The sequence below is a fragment of the Alexandromys fortis genome, unplaced genomic scaffold (assembly GCF_014885135.2).
Source record: "Alexandromys fortis isolate MF-2015 unplaced genomic scaffold, M_Fortis_MF-2015_v1.1 scaffold_41, whole genome shotgun sequence".
NCBI lineage: Eukaryota > Metazoa > Chordata > Mammalia > Rodentia > Cricetidae > Alexandromys > Alexandromys fortis.
Window position 1 is genome coordinate 5289413 of NW_026067923.1, and position 25632 is coordinate 5315044.

The following is a 25632-nucleotide window of genomic DNA, read 5'->3' on the forward strand; positions in this document are numbered from 1 at the left end:
GGTGGGTCTCTGAGTTCCAGGCCAGCCTGGTCTACAAGAGCTAGTTCCAGGACAGGAACCAAAGCTACACAGAGAAACCCTGTCTCGAAAAACAAACAAAAAAAAAAAAAAAAAAAAGGAAAGAAAGAAAGAAAATTAATCCAGGGTCATGTGCTACATTTTTTTTTACTTCAACTCTCTAAGAGTATGTCTATCTGCTGATCAACTTTAAAACAAACAGAAAACGACTCTTTCAGAGTCCTGCGCAACGTCAACACCAGTAATTTCAGCAGAATTGCAAACTCGAGTTGGAGGATAGCCTGGGATTAAATAGGAAAATACTGCGTATGGTGGCAGAGGGGAGACAGAGTTGACCCCAACACGAGGCTAATCTGGGCTACACAGTTCCACGCTGGTCAGAGTTACATTGAGAGACCCTGGCTAAAAAAGTCAAAAAACAAAGCCGTTTTGGAAAACGTCGTTAGTTCTAGAAACTCCAAATCGCACATATATTTCCTTTAGTGGACATTTACACGACTCCCACTAGTTGAGTAACTAAGTATCTTGAATCTATATCTTCAAGCCCATTTCATGAAACAGCAGAGAAGAAACCTAACTGAGTTGTTTTTCCAGCTTTCTAGGAAAGGTCCCTGGGTAACCACGGAAAAGCTAATGAAATGCCGTGGTTGTGGGGGTGCGGAAATGAGGTGGGCGTCTGGGGGCTCCGACTAAAGCAATGGTGGTAGGCAGCTGTACTTTAAGGAAAAGGAGAGCAGGGAGGGTGGGCGTGGCATATTTTCAGTAAACACTGACCTATACTGGGAAGAGAGGAACTGAGGCAAACACATTGCGCGAGCTTGTTAAGATGCTCGTTGATATGTATTATTTATCAGAAAGGCCAGATGCCGCCTCCTCAAGAATATGATCTTCTTTAGCATACATACTGCATTTTCACATCTTAGGGTTCCTTTGTAATCTCCCACCTCCTGGCTAAACAGAAACAAGAGGAAGGGCCAAGCTTTAAAGCCACCAAAATTTCAACACTCTACACGGAAAACTACAAGTCCCAAGATGCAACGTCACGTCGGATTAAACCCTAACAGTAACTTAGTAAGAAACTACATATCCCAGAATGCATCGCTGCCCCCACCGTTTCAGCGCTTCAGGGCAGAAATTGGATCAGGAGGGCGCTGCATTCTGGGAATCCAGAAGCCCTGGAATCTCATTGGTTGAGGTTTGCTAACGCTAGCCCTTAAATTGGGCTGCATTACTGAAGAAAGGGCGAGAACGACAACGCACTTCCTCCAGACGGAGCCGTGAGTCGACCGCGTCTCCGCCTCGCCAGGTACCTATCTCCCGCGCGTTGCAGAAAGCGGCTGTGACGCGACGGAAGTAATTCCTTCCCGTGCCCCGGAACCCACGGGGGTAGGCAGCTGGGGTGGGGGGGCGGCCCTGAATAGGGGCTGTGGCGGTACGCGGGGACACGGCTGCGGCGGCTGCAGGACTGGCCAGTGAGTGTCGGGCTGGGGTGGGAACGGGGCTCTGTTTTCGCTCGGAGAGCTAGGGCAGCTGCGCCTGGGTGCATTGGCCACCCCTCTGCTCACCCCTTCCCGTCTGGGCGGGGAAGGGACGGAAGCCCTGAGCCGCCCCGGCCTCCCCAGCTCCGGGTTTGGGGGGAGGGGAGGGGAGTTTGGCGGGACCTTAACTAGCTCAGCCCGGGGGCTTTGGAAAGTGGAGGCAGGACCGTCGGTGGGGGCGAGCTAGGCCTTCTCCGGGCCGAGCGCGGGGAGGGTGGAGTTAAGAGCATGGCAGCCGGGTCGCTTTTCCTTTTTGCCTCCCTCTTGTGCGCTTGGATTTGTTTTACTGTTGGAATCAGTCGGTAGTCCCAGGAGAGAGCCCTAGCCCTTTTCAGCAGTAGAATCCCCCCAAAAAGTTTACGTTCTGGGCAACTTGGGTAATCTCTGGCTGACAGGGTGGGTTGGAGACATTTGTGCATCCATCTACTTCTCAGTTTTGTCTGAAAGGAAGTATCTAGTGCCAAGTACAATGCCCATTTAGTTTTCCGTAAGGAACTCGAATCTCTTTAGTTTCGTGAACGTGCGGGTTGTGTCATTTAGTGCAAGCATCTCTACTCTGCACGTTTCAGTGTGTAAAACAATAGAAATAGTTTTACTACTTCGTTCAAACTACCAGGTTTGCTTTTTACTCCCCAAATCGAATTTTATATTGTGACCTAAGATGATAAATATCTGATCTCATTTACATTATAACATAACCCATGTTATTGAGACGTCAAAGTTCACAAGTACCCTAGGGATTGAGTGATGAAGGCTGTGGTTTTGCCCATCGTTGATATTTATTTGTTAGCAATGATTTGAAATTCCTGTTTACCACTTTTGGGGGGCGGGGAAGACAGAATCTCAATGGGTACTTTAGACTGTCATAGAAGTTCTCTGTAAACCTGGCTGGTCCCAGAGATCCACTTTTGCTTCCAAAGTGTTGGTATTAAAGTTGTGGGCCACCGTGGCTGCTCCCCTCTTTTTCCAACGTACTAGGATTAGCCTTGGACCTCAGCTACACTGAGTCAGCACTCTTGCATGGGCCACTACTCTGTATCCTCATCCCCCTAGTTACTTTAGGTGGGTGTTTTTTGTTTTTTTGTTTTGTTTTGGTTTTTGGTTTTTCGAGACAGGGTTTCTCTGTAGCTTTGGAGCCTGTCTTGGCACTTGCTTTGTAGATCAGGCTGACCTCGAACTCACAGAGATCCACCTACCTCTGCCTCCCGAGTGCTGGGATTAAAGGCGTATGCCACTACCGCCTGCCACCCTAGTTACTTTATAAACGTCTTCTTTTAAAATGACATTTCGCTAATAAGTTCCAGGCTGGGACTATATCTTGATGTAGCATCTTTGCCTAATATGCAAAAGGTCCTGGGTTGGTTCTCCAGCACCAAACACACAAAAACTGTGGGTTTATTACCTCATAATGCCATTTTTAAAAATACACATATATTTTATTTTTGAGACGGTGTCTAACTATGTAGTCCTTGCTAGCCTGGAACTCAGCTATGTAGACCAGCATGGCTCCCTGCCTCTGCCTCCTGAGTGCTGGGATTAAAGGCGTGCACCACCACACCCAGTGTTATTTCAAATGGAGAGAATCTGTTAGAGATGGTAATACTGCCATATGAGTAGACAGTGGCGTAGAGGCAGGGGTTCTTCCTATATTGTTCACATTCTAAAGAAATTGTGCAGCTCTTAAATACTTAAGGAAAATAAAGATGTGAGTGGAGCTCAGCCTGGTAAGAGGCCTGGTCCTGTCTGTGGTGAGAGAAGTCAGGAGGCTGAGGCAGAAAGATCCTGGAATCCCAGGCCAGTTTGACTGTTCTGGAAGAAGCTGACTCAGAACAGCAATAATAAGAATAAGTGGTGGTTGTGTTGCTTAGTGGTAAGAGTATGCGCCTAGCATTTGTGAAGTACTGGGTTAGGTCCCCAGCAACAAAGAGGTATAGTTGGCGGAGGGTGAGAACGAGTGTGATGAGGAGTGATTAGGAGAGGGAATAGTACTCTTGAACTGGACAGGAAAGATTTTGAGCCGGGCGTGGTGGTGGCACGCACCTTTAATCCCAGTACTCGGGAGGCAGAGGCAGGCGGATCTCTCGGTGAGATTGAGACCAGTCTACAAGAGAGAGTTCCAGGATATGCTCCAAAGCTACAGAGAAACCCTGTCTCAGAAACAGAAAAGATGATTTTTAACTTTTGAAAAAAGTGGACACAGTAGGTACTGTGTAGATGCAGGTGTGGTGAAGACAAAGAAAAGACAGTTGCCACCTTGTGTGACTGACTGGCTTGTTTAGGACTAGAGTTGCAGGGAGTTGTCAGACTGTACAGGCTGCTTACTGTCTGACCCTTGCAGCAGAGAGGTTGCTGGCCCCCTGCAGTGCAGTAGAGTGAGTGCAAGGACACCAGAGCCTGGGACAGTGAAGTGCTGCTTGTTTTTGTTGTGTGTGTATATGTGTGTGTACACGCATGTGTATGCGCACACGCATGTGCAGGTCCCTGCAGAGGTCAGAGCGCTTCCCACCCCCTGGAGTTTAGAGTTACAGATGCTTGTGCGCCAGCTGATAGAAGTTTTGAGAATCAGACTCAGGTCTTCTGCAAGAGCAGTATGTGCCCTTAACTGCTGAGCCACTTCCCCTGCTCCTTACTTTTTTTTTTCTTTTTAATGTATTTTAGATGTAGTTACAAACACTTGGAAGCTGCTGTGTTGGGTGCTAGAATCAGTTCTGGTTCTGGAAGAGCAGTCACTGCTCTTAACTGCTGAGCTGTCTCTCCAGCCCCCAGTGCTTGACCATGTCTCAGCTCATGTTCTCTGTCAATCAGTATTATGTTTGATAAGACCCATTTCCCTAATCTCTGGCCTCTTCTGACCCTTTCTCCCCCTGACTTGTTATTTTCCCTCTTTAAGAATTGCTATTCTTGTTATGCTCCCTCCCTAAAGGGTCCTTGGCCCAGATAGCCAAGCTTTACTGCCTCCTCTCCTCACGACCTTGAAATACAACCTTTTTTCCCCCTCCTCGTTCCCTGCAAACCTTACTCTACTTTATTTCCCCATAGAACTTCCACCTTACACATTGTTTTGTTTTTGCTTTTCTGGTACGTCCACAGCTCCACACCCCTTTTTGGTAGTTGTGGTTGGGACAATCTTGCTCTAGTTCTAACTGACCCAATAGCTCAGTGTAATCTTGACAGACCTTGGTCTCTTAGTAATTCTGCTTCACCTCAAGAGCTAGGATTTCACTCTTGCCCCACAAAGCAAAGCCAGGCTGGTCCTTGTCGCCACCGTTTTCCATGAGGTTAGAATCTTGTTCTGTCTCCAGTACCTAGGAGAGCACTGGATGTAGTGCTCCTTAGTATGGTGTTTGTGAGATGAGTGAGTTAAACTGGTTTTCAGCAACACTCAGTTAACTCTTGTGGACCTCCACCAGTCACCCAGACCAAACACTGTTCACTTGACACATTTTCTGTTGAAGATTGTAGCCACCACTTAGTTTCTTTGAGACAGTTACTCTCCCACTAAGTTTTGTGTAACATCTACTTATCAAAAGAACTGAGCTAGTTTTATCTACAGCGTCTCTGTTCAAACTGAGATTTTTCTTCAAATTTGAGTTCCTGGATATATGCACGCTTAATCCTATGTCATATTTTAAACATCGACTTAAGAATTAGGAACTTTAGGCTAGAGAGATAGCTCAGTGGTTAAGAACACTGGCTGCCTTTGCAAAGGACCTGAGTTTCACTCCTAGCACCTACATGGTGGCTCACAACTATCTATAACTCCTGTTCCAGGGGATCTGGAACTCAGGTACCAGGCGTGCATGTGTGACAAAACACTCATACACACAAATCTAAAATTATTTTTTTAAAGAAACTGAATAATGTTGATGGAGGTAGGGCTCCTCTACTCTATATAGACTCTAGTCTGTAGAGAAATTGTTGTTTCCCAAAGGCCTTACCAAATGAGGCTTTGCATGGTTGCTTAGCTGCTGCTGGTTAAATAAACAACCCAGGTGTTCTATGGAAATTACCTAGATAGAAAAGTTGACACTAGAAGTTCTTGTACTTCAAGACTTTATAACATTTTTTTTTCATTTTTAAAAAGAATGTTTGCAAAAGAATATAAACAGGAAATAATGGTTTTGGTAGAATTTATAGCATCAACTTCTAGAAGTACAAAATTCACCTGGAGCTTTTTTTTTTTTTAATATGACATAGTTAAAACTAGGTGTGGTGACTCATGCCTTTAATACCAGCACTTGGGAGCAGAGGCAGGCAGATCTGAGTTCGAGGCCTTTCTGGTCCTGCTACACAGAGAAACCTTAGGGGGTGGGGGTCTGTGACTAAATTGAATAATGGAGGGAGGGAATAAGAATTGTCAAATCTACCCGACTCTAAATTCTTTTTGTTTGTTTGTTTGTTTGTTTTCTTTTGTTTTTTTTTTTGAGACAGGGTTTCTCTGTAACATTGGAGCCTGTCCTGGAACTTGCTCTGAAGACCAGGCTGGCCTCGAACTCACAGAGCTCCTCCTGTCTCTGCCTCCCGAGTGTTGGGAATAAAGGTGTGCACCACCACTGCCCGGCTTCAGACCTTTAAATTCTAAGTTGTAGAAGATGCAGGTTTCCTAATCCCTAAAGGAATGATACTCTTCTGGGAGATTTACTTTTAAAGAAAATAATTTATCTGAGAAGCAGTTACCACAGTGATCACTAGTAAATAATCCCATAAGTTATTGTTTATATTACCTTTACTCTGCTTTATCTCTTTAAAAATGGTACAAATTATTGAAAAAAAATACTTTTGTAAGAATCATTTTATTTTGTAAATTTAAGAGTTCCAAAGTTCGGAGCTAGAGAGATGGCTCAGTGGTTAAGAACACTAGCTTTTTTCCTTAGGACTTGAGTTAAATCCCCAGCATTCACTGGCAGCTCTCAGCTATCTAACATCAGCTCCAGGGATCCAGTGCCCTCTATGGTCTCAAAGAACACCAGAGACGCACACAGAGCACAGACATACGTGCAGGCAATATTATATACAATAAAAATAAATCCTTATGTGTATAGCCCCTATAGTGACTATTTTTAAATCTTTCTGAAATTCAGAAACTCCAGCTGGTCAAGTTCACAAAGCGTTGTGGTGCCTTCCATTGACAGATAGTCTGCTGGAATCACGACCTCATCTATAAGGAGGGAGAGCCCTGAAATTGAGCACCAAAAACACAGTAAATAGTGATGTGTGGGAAATACCAAATGCAATATTAATCTTTGTGCTTTTGTTACATTTTCAGGAAACTGCTGAAGTTCCTGTGGGATCAAGTAGAATTTTATAAGAACATAATGGGTAAGTTATACAAAGGTAATTTTGTGTTTCAGTTAGTGGGAGCTGATATTTCCTCTCAACTGAAGTAAAGGCACTGTGGGCTTACACATGTACACAGATGAGCATACTTTCACACACCCATATACTATGTATACCAAGGGGTGGCCTTTAAAGTCATTGAATGAAAATAAGAGTGTGGCTAAAGTGAAATTAATGTTTATGTAAACAGTTTCTTATTCTGTCTGAAAGATAATACACAGAAATAATGTTGTGTTAACTAAAATTTGTATTTTTTTTTTATTTTTTTTTTATTTTTTGAGACAGGGTTTCTCCGTAGCTTTTGGTTCCTGTCCTGGAACTAGCTCTTCTAGACCAGGCTGGCCTCGAACTCACAGAGATCCGCCTGCCTCTGCCTCCCTCCCCAGTGCTGGGATTAAAGGCGTGCGCCACCACCGCCCGGCTTAAAATTTGTATTTTTTAAGCACCTTAGTAATACGACTTTTACACTGAGCAGTGGTGGCACATGCCTTTAATCCCAGCATTTCGGAGGCAGGGGCAGACAGATCTCCGAGTTCCTGGCCAGCTTGGTCTACAAAGTAAATTCTAGGACAGCCAGAGATACCCTGTCTCAAAAAAAGAAGAGAAAAGGCAAAACAAAAACAAGCAACAAAAATACCCGTGTTTTTTAACAACAAATATGCAGAATGTTTAGTTGTGTGTGTACTAATGCTATGTCCAGATAAATACCTGCAAAAAAAAAAAAAAAAAAAAAAACGGGTTTGGTTCATAATAGAGTGTGTGCTATGGCAGAGCTGCTCAGCTGGTGGCTGCAGGGAGCAGAGCGGAAGTGAAGGATAGAATAGAGCTCCCAAGTGCATTCTTGCTCCCTACATCTTCCTCAGCACCACCACCTTCCAGTAGTCTCGGGGCTCAGTGGCTTAAGTTCTTCATCAGAGCGGAGCTCCTCAGTCCATCTGGGGCCAGCATTCTCACAGATACCCTAAAAAGGGGGCTTCACTAGGCATATCTCAGGCCAGTCAAGTTGACGATCAAAATCAGGCAACACAGCATGCAAAAAACATTAGACACATAAAGTGAACTTGTTAGTGGGTGGGTTATGTTTTTACTGGGTAACCCAGGCTAGCCTCAATCTTCATCAGTCCTGTGTCAGCTTTTTTAAAAATCTGATTCCCTGGAACTGGAGTTACAGACAGGTGGTTATGGGTGCTGGGGATCAAACCCAGGTCTTCTGAAAGAGCATCTTTCTAGCCTCTGCATCAGCCTTCTTTGAGTATTAGAATTAGAGGCAGGAGCCATTCTGCCTAGCTTCAGTTCAAAATAATGCTAACACTTTCTTTCGGGTGTGTCCCTCCCCCCCACTCCCTCTGAGACGGGGTTTCTCTGTGTAACCCTGACTCCTGGAAGTAATTCTGTAGACCAGGCTGGCCTCAAATAATCTATTTTAGTCAGGTGGTGGCGCACACCTTTAATCCAAGCACTCGGGAGGCAGAGGCAGATGGATATCTGTAAGTTCCGGGCCAGCCTGGTCTATAAGGGCTAGTTCCAGGACAGGCTCTAAAGCTACAGAGAAACCCTGTCTCGGGAAAGAAAACAAATAATGTAATTTAGAAATTGATCTTATATCCCCATGTTACTGTAAAAAAAAAATGACAATAGTTACAGTGTCAAAGTTTCATCAGGCTAGAAGGGTAGCTGATAGGTAAAGGGTTTGGTTTGTAAGCATCAGGACCCGAATTTTAATTCCAGACCCCATGTAAAAAGCCAGGCACAGTAGCACACATTGTAATCCCACTTCTTGGAGCAGGAAGGGAGGTGGAGACAGTATCTTTGGAAATGATGAACATGGGAAATACCCTCTCAGTGAAGGCTGGGGGCCTCCAGCTAAGGTTATCCTCAGACCTCCAGTGACTCAAACAATTATACACATACAGTTTGTAAAATTTTTGGGGGGGTTGTCAATATGTTTATATACTTCATAATATTATAGGTATGGCTTGTATCCCCTGGCTTTTTACTGTATTCACATTTCCCAGATGTTTTCATAGTGTTCTTCATAGCAGGTTTATTTTTCTAAAATTTGAATTTAAGTATCATTTATTATTTTAACTTGTGTCTTTAACGTCCTTCAACAGTTTCCCATTTTTTTTAGGAATGGAGAGAAGTGCTTTTATCTTGTTTATTTGAAAGCTAGCTACTTGTTTTAAGGACTGAAATTGGTCTTGTGACAAAACATCTTTGACAGCAATAGGGATTTAATGCTAATCTTCTTTTAGGAATTTCTGAGCTGTTTGTGGCTAAACAGAACATCTTCATCCTTCTACTCTATATGGTTCCCTAAATTTTAGAATAAGATTTAAGATGCTGTTTTAGTTCCGGTTCTGTTGCTGTTGAGAGACACCATGACCGTGACAACTCTAAAGGAAAGCATCTTATTGTGGCTGGTTAGAATCCAGGTTCAGTCCATTATCATCATGGCAGGAAGCATGGCAGTGTGTAGGCAGACATGGTGCTGAAGAATTTGCTGAGTTCTGCATTTGGTCTGCAGGCAGCAGCAAGATACTGTGAGCCAGTAAACCTGGCTTGAGCTTCTGAGACTTCAAAGCCACCCCTCCACCCCACAGTGACACACTTCTTCCAACAAAGCATGCCTTTTAATAGTGCCAGTACCGATGGGTCAGTGGTAACCATAAAAATGTGAGAAAAGACCTTTAAAAGTATATATCTCAATTATAATTATTATTAGTTGTTATTTGCTTATTTTGTCCTGAGCAGAAAACTAGTGAAACCAGCACAGTGACAAGAGTCAGTGGTAGCTACACACACTCCGCACCGCTCTTTCTTTTTTTTTTTTTTTTTTTTTGTTCCTCTCTTTTCCATTTTCGAGACAGGGTTTCTCTGTGGCATATATGCGAAGAACATGTTCTACTGCTAAGCAGAGTCCCAGACAATCTGTTTATTTTTAATATATGATTAAAACTTATTTTACTGCTTTATTTCAGATGGAGAAGAGAAAACCTATGGTGGCTGTGAAGGCCCTGACGCCATGTACGTCAAGTTAATATCTTCTGATGGCCATGAATTTATTGTAAAAAGAGAACATGCATTAACATCAGGAACAATAAAGGCCATGTTGAGTGGACCAGGTAGGTAATAGCGTCTTTTCCTTTATATATCCTTTTAACGTTTAATAAGTATTTTTCCCAGCTGGGTGGTGGCGCACGCCTTTAATCCCAACACTTGGGAGGCAGAGGCAGGCGGATCTCTGTGAGTTCGAGGCCAGCCTGGTCTACAAGAGCTAGTTCCAGGACAGGAACCAAAGCTACAGAGAACCCTGTCTCGAAAAACCAAAAAAAGTAGCTTGTATTTGTTGTGATAAAAAGTTTATTCGTAGAAGTTACCACCCCCTGACACACCTCCCTCTCTCCTCCACTAACTGCTTTGTGCCATTTCATTTCGGTTTTTGATTTGAGTCAAGATATTAACTATGGGGGCTGGAGAGATGACTCAACAGTAAAGAGCACTGGCTGCTCTTCCAGAGGACCCAGGTTCAATTCCCAGCACTCACATGGCAGCTCACAACTGTCTGTAACTCCAGATCCAGGGAATCTGGCACCCTTACACCAATGCAGATAAAATAAAATAAATTATTAAAAAAAAAATCTTAATTCTGTAGTGCATGCAGCAGAGCTGGCTTCAGACCCTCATCTTCCCGTGTACTGGGATTGTAGACCTCTAACCACTCCTGGCTCTGATCGTTTAGCATTGTTTTTCCTTTGAGTAAGTATTTTCTAACTTCTAGAGTTCAAAGCATACAAATGCAGCAGCAATTATTACTTCTACAGTATGAACAACCATCACAAAGATGTAGTTCCAAAATCTCCAAAAGGAAACCCTATATCCTCTCAGCTTTATCTGTGTCCAGTCTGCTTTCTGTTTCCCTTATCTGGAATCCATGCAGTATTTGACCTTCTATGTCTTTCAAAGTACATTCCTATGGTAGAGTCACCTAGTACTAGGAGTGTGCTATATTGTGTTCATCTGCTCAGCACAGTTGAACTGAATGGTGCTGTTGTTGTGGGCACAAGTATATATAAGTGTTTGTTTACCGCACCAGCTTTTGGGTCTTTTGCTTGTGGGACTATTTGGTCATAGGTCATTGTGTTTTGGAGGAGCCACCAGTGTTTCTTTACTTACATATTTATGTGTATCTGTGTGTATGTATCTGTATGAGTTTATGTGTATTGCATGCAATAGTTTGTGGAGCCAGAAGAGGGCATCAGATCCCCTAGAACCAGAATCGCAGGTGGTTGTCCCAGTGGGTGCTGGGAACTAAATCCAAATCCTCTCTAAGAGCCACCTCCCTGTTGATAGCTGTTGTGCTGACTGTGAAGTGCTACTTCAGTATAGTTTTTATAGTATTTCCTTGCTGAGTTTGAACACCAATCCATGTATTTGCTGGCCATTTGCATATCTTTTTTTTTTTTTATTCACTGGTCAATAGTGGCACACTCCTTTAATCCCAATACTCAGGAGGCAGAGGAGGCATATATCTGTGAGAGTTCAAGACAGCCTCAACTACAGAACTAGTCCAGGATAAGCCAAGGCTACACAAAGAAACCCTGTCTCAGAAAACAAAAAAGAAACAAATTAAGATTCTTGGAAACATGATCTTCCTGCCTCCACACATTTTAACTTAGCACCCAGGAGGCAGAGGCAGGCAGATCTCTGTCCAGGACAGCCAGAATAACACAGTAAGACATCCACAGGTGGAGAGGAATAAAGTGCTTCATTTGCTTTGTGTAATGAAGGTTTTGGAACTCGACAAAGGGAGACTTGCACAATTATGCTATTAAACTGTAATCTTTAAAATAGTTGAGTGTATATGATTTTCACCTTTAAAAAAACCCATCTCTAGTGTCATAAAGGCTGTTGTGTTTCCTACATATATTCTAGAAAAGGGGTTTTAACTACTAGCCAAACAAAATTCACTTTCAACCTCAGAGTTGTACTTGTTTTTTATCCTACCCTACTCCTAACTAATGGCAATTGGAACTTTTAAATGCTGCACGCCTTTAATCCCAGCACTCAGGAGGCAGGTGAATCTCCGAGTTCCAGGACAGCCAGTGTTACATAGAGAGACCCTGTCTCAAAAAACCAAATTATAATGTAAAATAATGCATTCTTTAAAAATATTTCTGGATGTGAAATGCCCTTTGTATTTAGCATATACATACAACTTAATGTTGCACATCTGAAAGAATTCTGCGGGCAGCAAGTAAGTGGTGCAGACCTTTAATCCCAGCACTCAGGAGGCAGGCAGATCTCTGAGTTTGAGGCCAGCCTGATCTACAGAATGAGTTCAGGACAGCCAGGGCTACTTTAAAAAAAAAAAAAGAACATTGTCCCTGTGATATATAAATAACATTTATATGGGCAAGACATTTTGAGGCACGACTGGAAACTGCTTCATATAGCATTAGTTCAGAAGGAAGTGTCTTACAAGAACATCCCATTACTATGAATTGTTTGCATTTGTTTTTTGAGCCTATATTTAGCTAAACAGCCAGCCTCTTGAGTGTTGAAGTTGTATGCATGTGCATGCATGCATCAAGCCTTTAGATACTGTTAAAAATTTTAAAGTGTTCTGTCTACGGAGAAATCAGACTATCTTTTGCTAATGACAGTCTGTCTTTAAGATTTGTTAGTTTACTGCCTACTAAAGCCATGTGCCCATGGCTTGGGTGCAGTTCTGCAGTCTTTCACAGTAAAGAGTTGTTAGTGCTGATTATTCTCCGCACTTGTCTTCACGTGTGCTTCTCTGTGTGTCTTGGAGTTCTTTCTATCTGTATGTGTCTGTTCTCTTCTGGTGAAAATGCCAGTTGTACTGTGTCCGGTCCTCGAGACCTTGTGTAACGTGATTTAGCTGAACGACACTACCCAAGTACAGTCACATTCTGCGATGGTTGGACAGGAGGTACTGCAGTCCATAACATGCATAACCCTTTTGTTTTGCAGGTCAGTTTGCCGAAAATGAAACCAATGAGGTCAATTTTAGAGAGATCCCTTCGCACGTGCTCTCAAAAGTGTGCATGTACTTTACCTACAAGGTCCGCTACACTAACAGCTCCACCGAGATTCCTGAATTCCCAATTGCACCTGAAATAGCTCTGGAACTTCTCATGGCTGCGAACTTCCTAGATTGTTAAATAAAATAAATTATAATAAACTGTTAATTTTTCAGTATTTAATACCTGTAGTTCAGTTAGTAATTTTTTCACATATAGCATGTTGCCTGTATGAACTCTAAAGTTAATTGCTGAGCAGATTCCTTCTGTCATTTGCATAGCAGAGTTGAAATTTGTTTGCTACATCAACAAATTAAGGACGTTACAAGCCAAGAAATAAACAAATAATGCCAGTTTGTAGGTGGTTTGCTTTCTCCTTTGAATGTGACCTTTGAAATAATAAGTAATATAGCAAATCCTGGAATGTACGCGTAAATGAACATATTCTACAGGTAAATACAGGGGCTAAGTATTTTTATGTTTTTAGTGTTTTTTTAAGAACCAGTTCTGATCTTAATCCACTGGGCATTACTAGAGTTATGCAAATAATTACATGAGAAAAACATGTTTATAACTTAGCCAAACCTTGATTTTTGTAACTCAAAGAATAAGAGTTGAAATTTCTTATGTGTTTTTTGATAAACTGCAGTATTGTTTAATTGCATCTTGTGTTTTGTTTATTGCTACAATTTAAGAATTTTATTTAAAAGCAGTTTTGGAAGATTACCAGGTACACCTTTTGGATTAATAGTAACCATTTGAACTGTAGCCATCTAGTCAAGTAAATGAGAGTCGCTGTGCGTTTCGAACAGTCCAAAGCATGGTTTTCACTGGCCTCCAGGACCGCTTGCCTTTTCATTCTTCATGGTCCCTTGTATCCTGCAGCACTTCATGAACTTGATCTAAACTCAGAGTCTGGGTATTCTGAGCTTATCCAGTCTTCCTGCGTTACTGGAATGCTGTAAAGTAAGCAGCAAGGATGTGGTGTGACCCTGTGGTTGACTTAGATAGCTACCCTCCACTAGCGAGTGTTCCGTCAGCCATGCTAAAGCTGTGGCTCTCCTGAAGACAGTCATTCATCTTTTATACTAAACAGACCAAACATCTGAAAACGCTGAGTGTTCTCACTGAAGTGAGCATGATGGCCAGCTGTAGTAGAACAAGCTGTCACTGAGGTTTGTCGTTGCGGGCCTTAACTTCCTAGGACTGGTTTAACACACAACAGTTTTTTCTGGAAGTTACAGAAATCATAAACGTAACCTCCTTTAAATGAAAAAAAAAAAAAAAAGCCTACACATTGAGCTTTGCAGCGCATTGGAAATGGTTAAATGTGACTCGGTCATCTTTAGTAATGTTTCAAGGCAGCCGGGCACATAGAGGGATGGAGGCACAGGAATTGTGTTCTGGGCTGGGAGTGCCACCATGACAAGGCTCTCCAGTCAATCTCTAACGTGGCTTTGTTCTTTGAATCACATAGCTGCAATCAAAGGCCAGAAGATGGATTTATGGCAGTAGCTAGAAATAAAATTGAGCTTGGACTGGTATTTGTGGGTTACTCTGTGTGTTAGGTCCAGAAGTAACCTTAATTTCAGGGCATCAAAATTTCAACACACTAGGCCAATTTGAATATGGTTCAGCAAATGGTGCTTTGTGTTAATAAAGGCTGTATTGACTGAAAAGGTATGATGAACACGCGTTTACTCTCTTTAGCTTTGTCTCCTGCACATGAAAGACAACTCTCGGGATAATCTTGTTATGTATTCAATTGTTTGGTTCAATTTAAGATAGTTTTATATAACATCAAAATGTTAGTAGTTTTTCTGGTACTTAGTAATTACACTTTTCAAGTTATGTGTAAACTTTCCAATATTTTTTTCTATGTAGAAAATACTGTAAAGTTACAGTTTATATATTTATTCTGGAGGTGTAGGTTAGTGAGCCTGACATTAAAAGCCCCTCAGTTCAGTCCCCACGGCTGGAAAAAGTTTTTTGCCTTGATTGGGTTATGCTTTTTAAATTGCATGTTTTTTTTTTTTGTAGTTTTCAATAGTTCCCTTTTCTAGGTTCTTCTTGAGCTCGTGTGTGTGTGTGTGTGTGTGTGTGTGTGTGTGTGTGTGTGTGTGTATTAGTGGTAGATCGTTATTACTTCAAAGAGTGGATATATGTTGAGTGAGATTAAATTCCTGTCAAAGACTTGTTGTGTTTCAGTCAAGTAATTCCTGTTTAAAAATGCAAATTTTATACAAATGAATAGGGTTTGAATGGATCCTCATTTAGCAGTGTGAAATGTGAAGTAGGGGGCTAGAGAGGCTCAGCAGTTCACACACCAGCTCTCATAGAGGACGGACACCATGCGGGTCACAGCTACCTGTAGCTCCAGGTCCAAGGATTCTGACCTCCTCGGCTTTCCACTCGGCACCTGCATAAACATGGTGCAAGGACGCAAAGAAAAAAACTAAGTTGTCTTTGTTGATTTTATTTAACAAACACTTCAGCTCTGGTACTCAAGATGCCACTGAGTTACTTGCTGTAAATCTGGGGTAATGCTAAACTGATCATTTGTGTTAGGATTCTATCTTCCTGTTGTAAGACTTTAAGACAATCCTGAAGCCATTTTTGACAATTCTGAATCCTCTCAGCCTCTGTGCCATAGTGCTTCCCCTCCTCCCCTGGGAACCAAGGACCTAACAGCTACACTCGCACTTACTCAGTTCCTGAACAATTACCCATATACGTATGCTTTGGTTCGGTCCCCTGGGAAACGGGGTCAAAATGACCTCTTACCTCATCTGATCTGGCAACAGCTCTCCAGTCAATTATTGGTAATAGCCCTTTCGAATAAGCCAATCAGAATAGTCAAAGAATAACCCCCCTTGCTTCTGTGGCCCCTTTAAAAGTAGACTGTACCAGCTATTCGAGGTCCCTCGGTTTCCCGAATGCTGGGGGACCCTGTCATGACAGAATTAATAAAATCTTCATGCTTTTGCATCGGCTGTAGTGTGTGAGATGGTCTCTGGGGGCGACTCCTCGGTGTTTGGACGCTAGAATCCAACACTTAGTCTAAAACTATTTTGGTGATATGGCACCCACCTGAGAGTTTAGAAGCCTGTGTCTTGTGTTGATGCATGCAAACTTGCACAAGCCCATGCTTCTCCATTATTTACAAATTTGCGGGGGTTGTCTAACAGATGTGTGTGTGTGTGTGTGTGTGTGTTTAAAATATATGTGTGTTCTGCTACCTTGTATATATGTGCACTACATATGTACCTGGTACCCGAGTTTAACAGAGGATATCAGAGCCCCTAGAACTGCCGTTATGGATGGTTGGAAACCTCAGTATGGGTGCTGGGAATGGAACCTGGATCCTCTCCAAGAGCATCCCATGCTCTTTACCACTGAGCTGTCTTTCCAGCCCCCAATGTGTGCTGTACGACTAAACTATATCTTTACCACCAGCCTCATTTTTTCTTAGAGGAAACAGGCTCTAAGCTCTTCAGGCTCTCTTGACACTCCTTCGCCCTGTCTCAAGACTTCCAAGGAGCTGAGGCTGCAGGTGTGCACCACTGCGCCCAGCCCTGCCACCCTTCTCTAGTGAAGGAGATTATGTGCAGTTATTACCCAAGACTAGCATAATAGGTAGCAAGAGCTGTCAACTAGACAGAAAATATTGCTGTTGGTTTTGGTGGGGTTTTTTTGTTGTCCCTTTTCCTAGATTAGGTATTAAATGTTACATAGCCATACTGCATAAGGGTTGTTTGTTTTGTAGTGCTGGAGGTTGGACTCAGGGCTGCTGGCAACGTCTTTGTGGTAGGTTTTTTATTGCCCACTATATAGACACACTGTCCTTTTCTAGCTCTGGTTCTCAGTAACTGAATGCAAAGGGGAATTTTTATTCTGTGATTTTATACCAGTATGTTTAACATGAGGTCAAATGAATTTACTTTTAATACATATACTAATTTTTCCCAAGTTAACATACCTGACTTCTTCACTTATATCTAGTTAAGAACAAAAGGCCAGGTTTTTTGTTTTTGCCTAGGAAAACCCAATTTTAATGTTCTGTAAAAATGTCAGTTTGTCCACATTCTCTGGTTTGAGTTCCTTCCTGTACCCCTTTCTGCCTGTGCTGCTTGGAGCAAGCCCAGTGCTTTGTACTTAGTAGGCAAGCGCTCTGCCACTGCACAGCATCCCCAATGTTTTATGTTAAAGTCGCGTATTTATCATGGTATATAAGAGGGTGTGGAGGCGACGGGGCAGCATGGTGGAGTTGGTTCTTCCTTCATTGCGTGGGTTATGGAAGTCGAACTCAGGTTGCCAGGCTTGCAGGGCAGATCATTTATTTGAGCCATCTTACTGACTGCCAGTTATGTTTGTTGTTCTCTTTCTTAGACTTACTTTCTTATTTGTGTGTATGTATCTGCCGTGTATGTACAAGGGTGTCAAATTCCCTGGGGCTGGAACTACAGGTGACTGTAAACTGCCCATGTGGGTATGAGAAACAAACTTGGATCGTCCTCTGGAAGGGCGGTAAGATCCCTGATAGGCCGTCTCTCCAGCTCGCATTAACGTGTTTCTAAGTAGCTGAAGTGATGGGAAATGCCTTTCCTTGAATTTTGCAGTAGTCAAATATATATAAAATCTAAACTTAGCAATTAAAGGTGAGGCTGGATCCGTCTGGCACATAGCCAGTGTTATCAACATAGTTCCTCCTTGTGTGACATTTCCGGGGAAGTGTGAGCAAACATCCACTCACCCCTGATAAGGAAGCAATGACAGAGGAGGGGCAGGTGCCACCAGTATCCATTCTGGCAAACTGTTAAGTTATTGAAGTAAGTTGCAGGAACATGAGTGAGGGGTTCTCATCACCTCTCTAGCATGGGTGACAACAGTTCATGAAAGCGGGAAACGTGGAGCACACTGCAGAACCTGTAGGAAGTTCAGCAGGCTGGAGAGTGCCCCGTGCAGCTCAGCTGCATCTACGCAGCCTGCCTTGTCTCGAGCATGTCTAATGCTTGTATATGCCTGGGAACGGATGCCTGGGAAGGGGTGAATCTCATCAATTTTAGGGACTTCCTGATGTCTCTTAAGCTTCCTGTAGGATGAAGGAATATTTCACCTCCTCTTAGAACATCTTGTTCAATCTCCTTGTAAATACCCTGTGAGCTTCCCTCCAAAATAAATTTTTTCTTTATCTCAGAGGATATTTCTAAACAACATTAATGAAGCCAGAAACCTAGTGCAAGAACATGCCATAACACAGAACCAAATTTAGAATTGCAGGCCCAACCCCGGAAATAAAAGCAATCAGATTTAATATGGTTTTGTGGAAACATTGGCTGATGGGCCTTAAAAGTTTTTGCCTTGGAGAGAAGTGAATACATTCTACAGCCCAGGCTGACTTTGAACTTGGCTTGATCATCCTGTTTTAGCCACAACACCCAGCTCAAATGCTTTATGAAACTTGTCTTACAATGCAGAATTTAAGGTTTGTTATTTTTGCCTACAGTAGATAGGGTTTAATTACATTCTCTGCTTAAAGTATATTGAACTGTTTGTTTGCTTGTTTTTATCACATATAAAGACTTCCTACTATGGACATAAAATTACTGCTTTTAACACGAGAGTCCATTTCTTTTTTTTAACAATTTATTTTTATTTTATTTGCATTGGTGTTTTGCCTGCATGTATGTCTATCTGAGGGTGTCAGATCTTGGAGTTACCGACAGCTGTTGACTGCCATGTGGGTGGTAGGAATTGAACCTGGGTCCTCTGGAAGAGCAGTCAGCACTCCCAACCACAGAGCCATCTCTCCAGCCCCCACGAGAGTCCATTTCTAAAATTGTTTAGTTACATGCTTAAGGAATGGCTGTACTAGAGTCAAAGGGATTAAAACTAATGAAACACTACAATTTCAAATTTTTGTTTTTGAACATAGTTTTCATAATGGTGATTTGGTGCTATGTATACCTTAAGAATTGGAAATAGATATGTTTGGTTTTGAGGTAGTTTTTCTATCTTCTTCCCTAGTATTTAGCACAGAGGCAAGCATTCAATGTGTTTGTTTAATTGAATTTATAGACATGCAAAGGCAGTATGCAAGAAGGTACACAAATTACTCCAATACACACGAAACCATATTAACGTCATTAGTCATACGGAAATGCTAATAAAAATACAGAGTTCCCATTTATAGCTACTGGGATAACAATGTTCAGGATATGTTAAAATTGAAATCCTTAAAATTGTGACTGCTGTGGTAACTAGCGCCTGTAACCCCAACACTTAGGGGCTAAGGGAGGAGAGCAGCTGTGTATTCCAGATCAACTGGGGCTCCAGAGAGTTCCAGGCCAGCCTGGCAGCAGTGAGCTCTTCCTCTTTTTAATTTGTTTTTAGGTTTGTTTGTTTGTTTGTTTGGGCTTTTTCGTTGTTGTTTTTTGAGACAGGGTTTCTTTGTGTAGCTCTGGCTGTTCTGGACCAGCTCTGTTTACCAGGCTGGCTTCAAACCCACAGAGATCCCCTGTCTTTGCCTCCTGAGTGCTGGGATTAAAGGTGTGCGCCCCACCTGGCCTGTTTTTAGCTTTTAAAGAATGTGTGAAGGGAATGTAGATCAGAATCCAGTGGCCTACAGAGGCCAGATGAAGATGCCAGAGTTACAGGTGACTGGGCTGCCTGAAGCGGGTTCTGAAAACTGGACCATCTAGTTAGGAAAGGCAACCAGGAGCAACGGTGTCTTTTGGGGGACTTTGGGGACTCCTTGACCAAAGCCTGGCACTGAGATTTTCACGTAATAGCCTATGCTTTCTATGGGAAATATTGTCTATCCATGCTGAATACCTGTATACTTTTTTAAATTATAGTTCTAAATTAGTTTACAAATGAGTGAGTTTCCAGTAAGGTTTCTCTTACATCCTGGGCTTTGGCTAGCCCAGTCCCACCTCTTCCTCTGTTCTCCCACCCACTTCTTGTCTTTATCTGCTAAAGCTTTAATTCTCAGTAGCCCCCTCTGCTTTCCCATTGTGTGTTTTAACCTCTCCTCACCCCAGTAGTGCCTCATCTCCCCCGTCATGGCTTCTCTCTAGCTTCCTGACCTCTACAGACACGCCAGACTAAACATACAAACTCTGAAATTCAAAGCTAGGATCTATATCTGGGTGAGAACATGAAACCTCGTCTTGCAGAGCGTAAGACTTAGTATTTTCCATTTTCATCTGTTTTCCTGCAAATTGTTTCGTTGTTCTTTACAACTAGATAAAATCCCATTCTCTGTGTGTGTCACTTTCGTTACCCGCTGCACTGCTCAGTGGGTGGACATTAGGCTGATGCTATTTCCACCTCTCATGAATAAAGCCGCAGTGAACCTGGTTGTGCAAGTGTCTCTGTGGGAGCATATAGAATCCTTTGGGTATCTGCCCAGGAGAGGTACAGCTGAGTCATATGCTAGATCTATTTTTAGTGTTTTGAAGAATCTCCACACTGATTTCCATAGTGACTGCACCAATTTACACTCCCACCAACCTCGGAGAAGCATTCCCATTTCCACACACTCCCGAGCACTTGCTGTCATTTGTCTTTCTTTCTTTCTTTCTTTCTTTCTTTCTTTCTTTCTTTCTTTCTTTCTTTCTTTCTAGTTATTTATGTATTTATTTTGGTATTTCAAGGCAGGGTTTCTCTCTAAAACAGTCCTGGCTGTCCTGTAAACACCCTGTAGACCAGGCTGGCCTAGAACTCAAAGAGGTCCACCTGCCTCTGCCTCCCTAGTGCTGGGATTAAAGGTGTGCGCCACCACTGCCCGGCTACGTCATTTGTCTTCTTGATGTTATCTATTCTGACTAGGTTGCTTTGATAACAATTCTGACTGGGGTGGAATGGAATCTCAAAGTGGTTTTAATTTATATTTCCCTGATGGCTTAGGCTATTGGGTATTTTTAAAGTGCTTATTAGCCGTTTGTATGTCTTCTTTTGAGAGCTCTCTGTTTAGTTCCATGATCCATTTTTAAAATTATTTGATTTTATGTCTACGAGTGTTTTGCTTGTGAACATGTCTGCACCACAAGCATGCATGCCGCCCTCTGGGGACCGAAGAAGGCTTTGGATGCCCTGGCACAAGAGTTCCAGATGGCCATGAGCTCCGTGTGGGTGTTAGGAACGGAACAAACTCATGTTTGTGTAGGGTGAGAGATACGGATTTAGTTTCATTCTTCCTCGTGCCGGTAACCAGGCTTGCCAGCACCATTTGTCTTTTCTTCAATGCATCTTTTTGGTACCTTTGTCAAAAATCAGGTGGCTGTAGTTGTATAGTTGCATAGGCCTGGGTTCTCTTTTCTTACACTTGTTTGTTTTTTGAGACAGAGTTTCTCTCTGTAGCTCTAGCTGTCCTGGAACTCACTCTGTAGACCAGGCTGGCCTTGAAGTCACAGATGTCTGCCTGACTCTGCTTCCCAAGTGTGGGATTGAAGGCGTGCATCACCTCCGCCCAGCACGGGTCCTCTGTTCTATTCCACTGATCTCTGTGTGTGTTTTGTACCAGTTCCATGCTGCTGTTCTTACAGAATAATACCTGTGGAATAGCTTTCCATCCATTGTGGTGATACATCCAGAGGGATTCTTTTTGCCCAGGATTGCTTTGGTTATCTGGGATTACTTATGCTTCAATATGAATTCATTTCCCCCCATTTTTGTGAAGAGCATCCCTAGGTTTTTTGTTTTTAATTGCACTGAATTGTAGATGGCTTTCAGTAAGACAGCCATCTTGCAATATTTATTTTTCTAACCCATGACCAAAGGATGTCATTCTTAATTTCTTTCTTTTGTATCTTAAATTTTTCCTTCTAGAGACTTTTTGCATCATTTTTAGGCGTATTCCAAGGTTTTATTGTTTGTTCTTGAGGCTTCTGGGAACAAGATTGTTTCCTATAATTCCTTCTCAGTCGGTCATTGGTGTACATGAAGACAAATGATTTTCTGTGGTGGTTTTGTTGCAATTAACTGCCACTTCTCTGAGAGTGTTTGTCCTTTCCAAGAGAGTTCTGGTGTATATTTAGGCTCTCTTATGTGTAGAATCACACCCTCTCCATAAATCCTGTAGCTTCTTCCTTTACTGTTTATATCCATTGTATTTGCTTCTCTTGTCCATTGCTCTAGCTAAGACTTCTAGTATTATGTTGGATGAGAATGGGGGAAGTGGACAATCATATCTACTTCTGATTTTGAGTTTTTTCTTATTTGATATTATTCATTTGTCATATTTAGCCTTTCTTCCTTTTCTGAATCTTCTTTCTTTTTTGTTTTTATTTTTTTTTTTTTTTTGTCTCTGTGTAGTTTTGGCTATACTGGAACACACCACCTGGCCTAGGGTGGCCTTGAACTCACAGAGATCTTCCTGCTTCTGCCTCCCAAGTGCTGGGATTAAAGGTGTGCACTCCGCCCATATATAACCTTCCTCCTTCCTTCCTTCCTTTATAGAAACATCTTTCTTTTTAAAAATGATTTATTTTATTTTATGTGCATTCTTATTTTGCCTACATTTTGTATATCTGTATTTTGTATATTTTGTATATATGTATGAGAGCGTCAGATCTTGGAGTTACAGACAGTTATGAGCTGCCATGTGGGTGCTGGGAATTGAACCTGGACCTCTGGAAGAGCAGCCAGTGCTCTGAAACACTGAGACATCTCTCCAGACATATATAGCCATTCTCGTGTTGAGACACGTTCCTCCTATTCTTAGTTCTTTGAGTTCTTTTTTTTAAAAAAAAAAAAGGCTTATTTACTTTTGCTTGATATGTGCTGGTGTCTTGCCTGCATGAATGTCTGTGCACTGTGTGACTGTACTGCTCACAAAGGCCAGCAGAGGGCATCAGAACCCCTAGAACGGGAGTTTGAGATCCTCTTGTGAGCTTCCGTGTGGGTGTTGGGGATTAAATCCAGGTCCTCTGGAAGAGCAGCCACTGCTTTTGACAACTGACCTGTCTTTCCAGTCGCCTTTTTGAGAACTCTTATGAGGCTTGGGGGGCTAGTGCCTTTAAAGGTCTCTAGCAGACCCAAGCATGGCAAACACGGCGCTGGTAGGCCTTGCCCTTCTCCCTTCCCTCTTCCTTGCTAAACCATACACTACATTCTTAAAGCTAGTCGCCAATGTCCATTCCCCTTATTTGGCCACTTCCTCCCCCTGAGGCTGTCGACCAAGGTCCAGCTATCAAAGTATTGAAGTTCAGCCATCAAAAGCTCTCTTTTGGCTACCCTATAAACATGCCCAATCAAAACAAAACAACCCATCCTAATATTGGGTTTCCGTTTTTTTCCCTTTATAAACCACCATTTGCCTAAGGGCCAAGTCTATTTCCATTCTACCCAAGGGGCAGTCCTTTGTCCCTCTGGGACAAACATGTCTCCCCCCCTCTTCCTTGCCCCCTTCTCCCTCTCTCCACTGTCCCCATCTCCTGTCTGTCTTTCTGGGGCAAAGAAATCCCCTCTGTACGGCAAACTTCGTTTTGGTGTGTCCTGTGCCCCAAGCTCGAAGATAATCAGCTCTGACCATAAATAACAAGTACTAGCCATGCGTCCATGTCATTCCCATGACCTGCCAGGCAGCTACGCGGAAACCAAGGTCTTTGGGTTTGTGGGGACTATGGTTGCAAAGCTGAATCCTACAGGAACTGCCAGAAGGGCAAGGCTTGCCAGAGCCACGTTTGCCATGCTCAGACCTCCCTTTACCCTTTGAACCATTTCCCTGTCCCCTTTGTGTTTCTGAGCTGTGACTGACACATCCTTTGGTTTTTATCTCCAAATTTTATTTGGGAATTTTCATGGTGAGTGACTTTTGTTTGTGAGAGCGTCTAGGATAGCCTGAAGTTTGCTGCTCAAATAGTCGGTTTTTAAGGTGGTAATTGAGGCACACGTTTAATCCCAGGATTTGGGAGGCTAGGGTAGGAGGATTTCCAGAAGGTTGAGGCATCCTGGGTTATACAGCAAGTGCCAGGACATATGAGCTACAGAAGGAGACTTTGTTGGGGTGGGGAAAAGATTAAATGAAATTTGAAAACAAAAGTTTAAGTAGTCACCCGAGCCAGAGCAGATAAACTGAGTGGAGAAGACAGCAGTCTCACAAGGCACTTAGAGCACGCCCTGGGGACCTAAGATCTTCACCAGGACCCTGCACCAAAGATGTTATCACTTCCCAATAAAACCACACTATAGACCAAGTCTCCTAATTCTGCTGGATCTTGATAGACCCACAGATAATTTCTTTTTTCTAAATTTTGTTTAACATTTTTAAAGTGTTTTTATTGATATATTTTTTTTTCTCCGCTCCCCTCCCTTCCTTTCCCCTCCCCTTCTATCTTCTCCCGTGATCCCATGCTCCCAATTTTCTCAGGAGATCACATCTTTTTCTACTTCCCATGGAGATTAGATCTATGTATGTTTCTCTTAGTGTCCTCCTTGTTGTCTAGGTTCTCTGAGGTTGTGAATTGTAGGCTGGTTTTTCTTTGTTTTATGTCTAAGCTGATGTTTTCTAGATCCATCCATTTGCCTGCAAATTTCAAGATGTCATTATTTTTTTTCCATTGTGTACTTCATTGTATAAATGCACCACATAGTCTTTACCCATTCTTCAGGATGTTTCCACGTTCTGGCTATGACAAACGATGCTACTATGAACACAGTTGAGCATATGTCCTTGTGGTACAATTGAGTGTCTTTTGGGTATATACCCAAAAGTGGTATTGCTGGGTTTTGAGGTAGGTCGTTTCCTAACTTTCTGAGAAAACACCATACTGATTTCCAAAGCAGCTGTACAAGTTTGCATTCCCACCAGCAATGGAGGAGTGTTCCATTTACCCCACGTCCTCTCCAGCATAAGTTGTCATCAGTGTTTTTAATCTTGGCCATTTTTACAAATGTAAGATGGAATCTCAGAGTTGTTTTGGTTTGCATTTCTTTGATGACTAAGGATGTTGAGCATTTCCTTCAGTGTCTTTCAGACATTTTAGATTCATCTGTTGAGAGTTCTCTGTTTAGGTCTGTACCTCACTTTTTTTTTATTAGATTATTTGTTCTTTTGATGACCAATTTCTTGAGCTCTCTGTCTAATGTAGGGTTGGTGAAGATCTTTTCCCATTCTATACGCTGTCGTTTTGTCTTGTTGACAGTGTCCTTTGCTTTATAGAAGCTTCTCAGTGTCAGGAGGTCCCATTTATTAATTATTTCTCTCAGAGTCTGTGCTACTGGGGTTATATTTAGGAAGTGGTCTCCTGTGTCAATGCATTCAAGTGAACTTCCCATTTTTTCTTCTATGAGGTTCAGTGTGGCTGGTTTTATGTTGAGGTTTTTGATCAATTTTGGACTTGAGTTTTGTGCATGGCAATAGATAAGGTTCTATTTTTATTCTTCTACATGTTGATATCCAGTTATGCCAACACCATTCATTGAATACTCCTTCTTTTTTTCATTTTATATTTTTTGCTTTTTGTTAAAAAAAATCAGGTGTTTATAGGTGTGTGGATTGATATCTGGGTCTTTGAGTTGGTTCCATTGGTCCTCCTGTCTGTTCTTATGCCGATACCAGGGTATTTTCAGTACTGTAGCTCTGTAGTAGAGTTTGAAGTCAGGGATTGTGATGCCTCCAGAAGTTTCTTTTCTTTTTTTTTTTTTTTTTTTTTTTTTTTTTTTTTTTTTTTTTTTTTTTTTTTTTG

General features: G+C 42.3%; 2 protein-coding genes across 3 annotated transcripts in view; one reads left to right on the forward strand and one right to left on the reverse strand.

Moving 5' to 3' along the window:
• Positions 1-1252: 1252 nt before the first annotated feature.
• Eloc (elongin C) lies at positions 1253-13123 on the forward strand. 2 transcript variants are annotated; one of them, XM_050142067.1, is made up of 4 exons: positions 1253-1324; positions 6823-6875; positions 9875-10018; positions 12891-13123. In XM_050142067.1, exons 2-4 carry the CDS (start codon positions 6872-6874, stop codon positions 13079-13081), a joined length of 339 nt encoding a protein of 112 aa, XP_049998024.1. In that variant the 5' UTR covers positions 1253-1324; positions 6823-6871; the 3' UTR covers positions 13082-13123. The 2 variants fall into 2 exon arrangements, with proteins under 2 accessions (XP_049998024.1, XP_049998023.1); XM_050142066.1 differs by lacking the exon at positions 1253-1324 and adding an exon at positions 1363-1490.
• Positions 13124-15251: 2128 nt separating this feature from the next.
• LOC126501446 (E3 ubiquitin-protein ligase RBX1-like) overlaps positions 15252-25632 on the reverse strand; it is a 12758-nt gene continuing 2377 nt past the window's right edge. The window contains exon 2 of the mRNA XM_050142116.1: positions 15252-15359. Coding sequence (XP_049998073.1) covers positions 15252-15359 — 108 coding nt within the window. The remainder of the gene's footprint in view (positions 15360-25632) is intronic.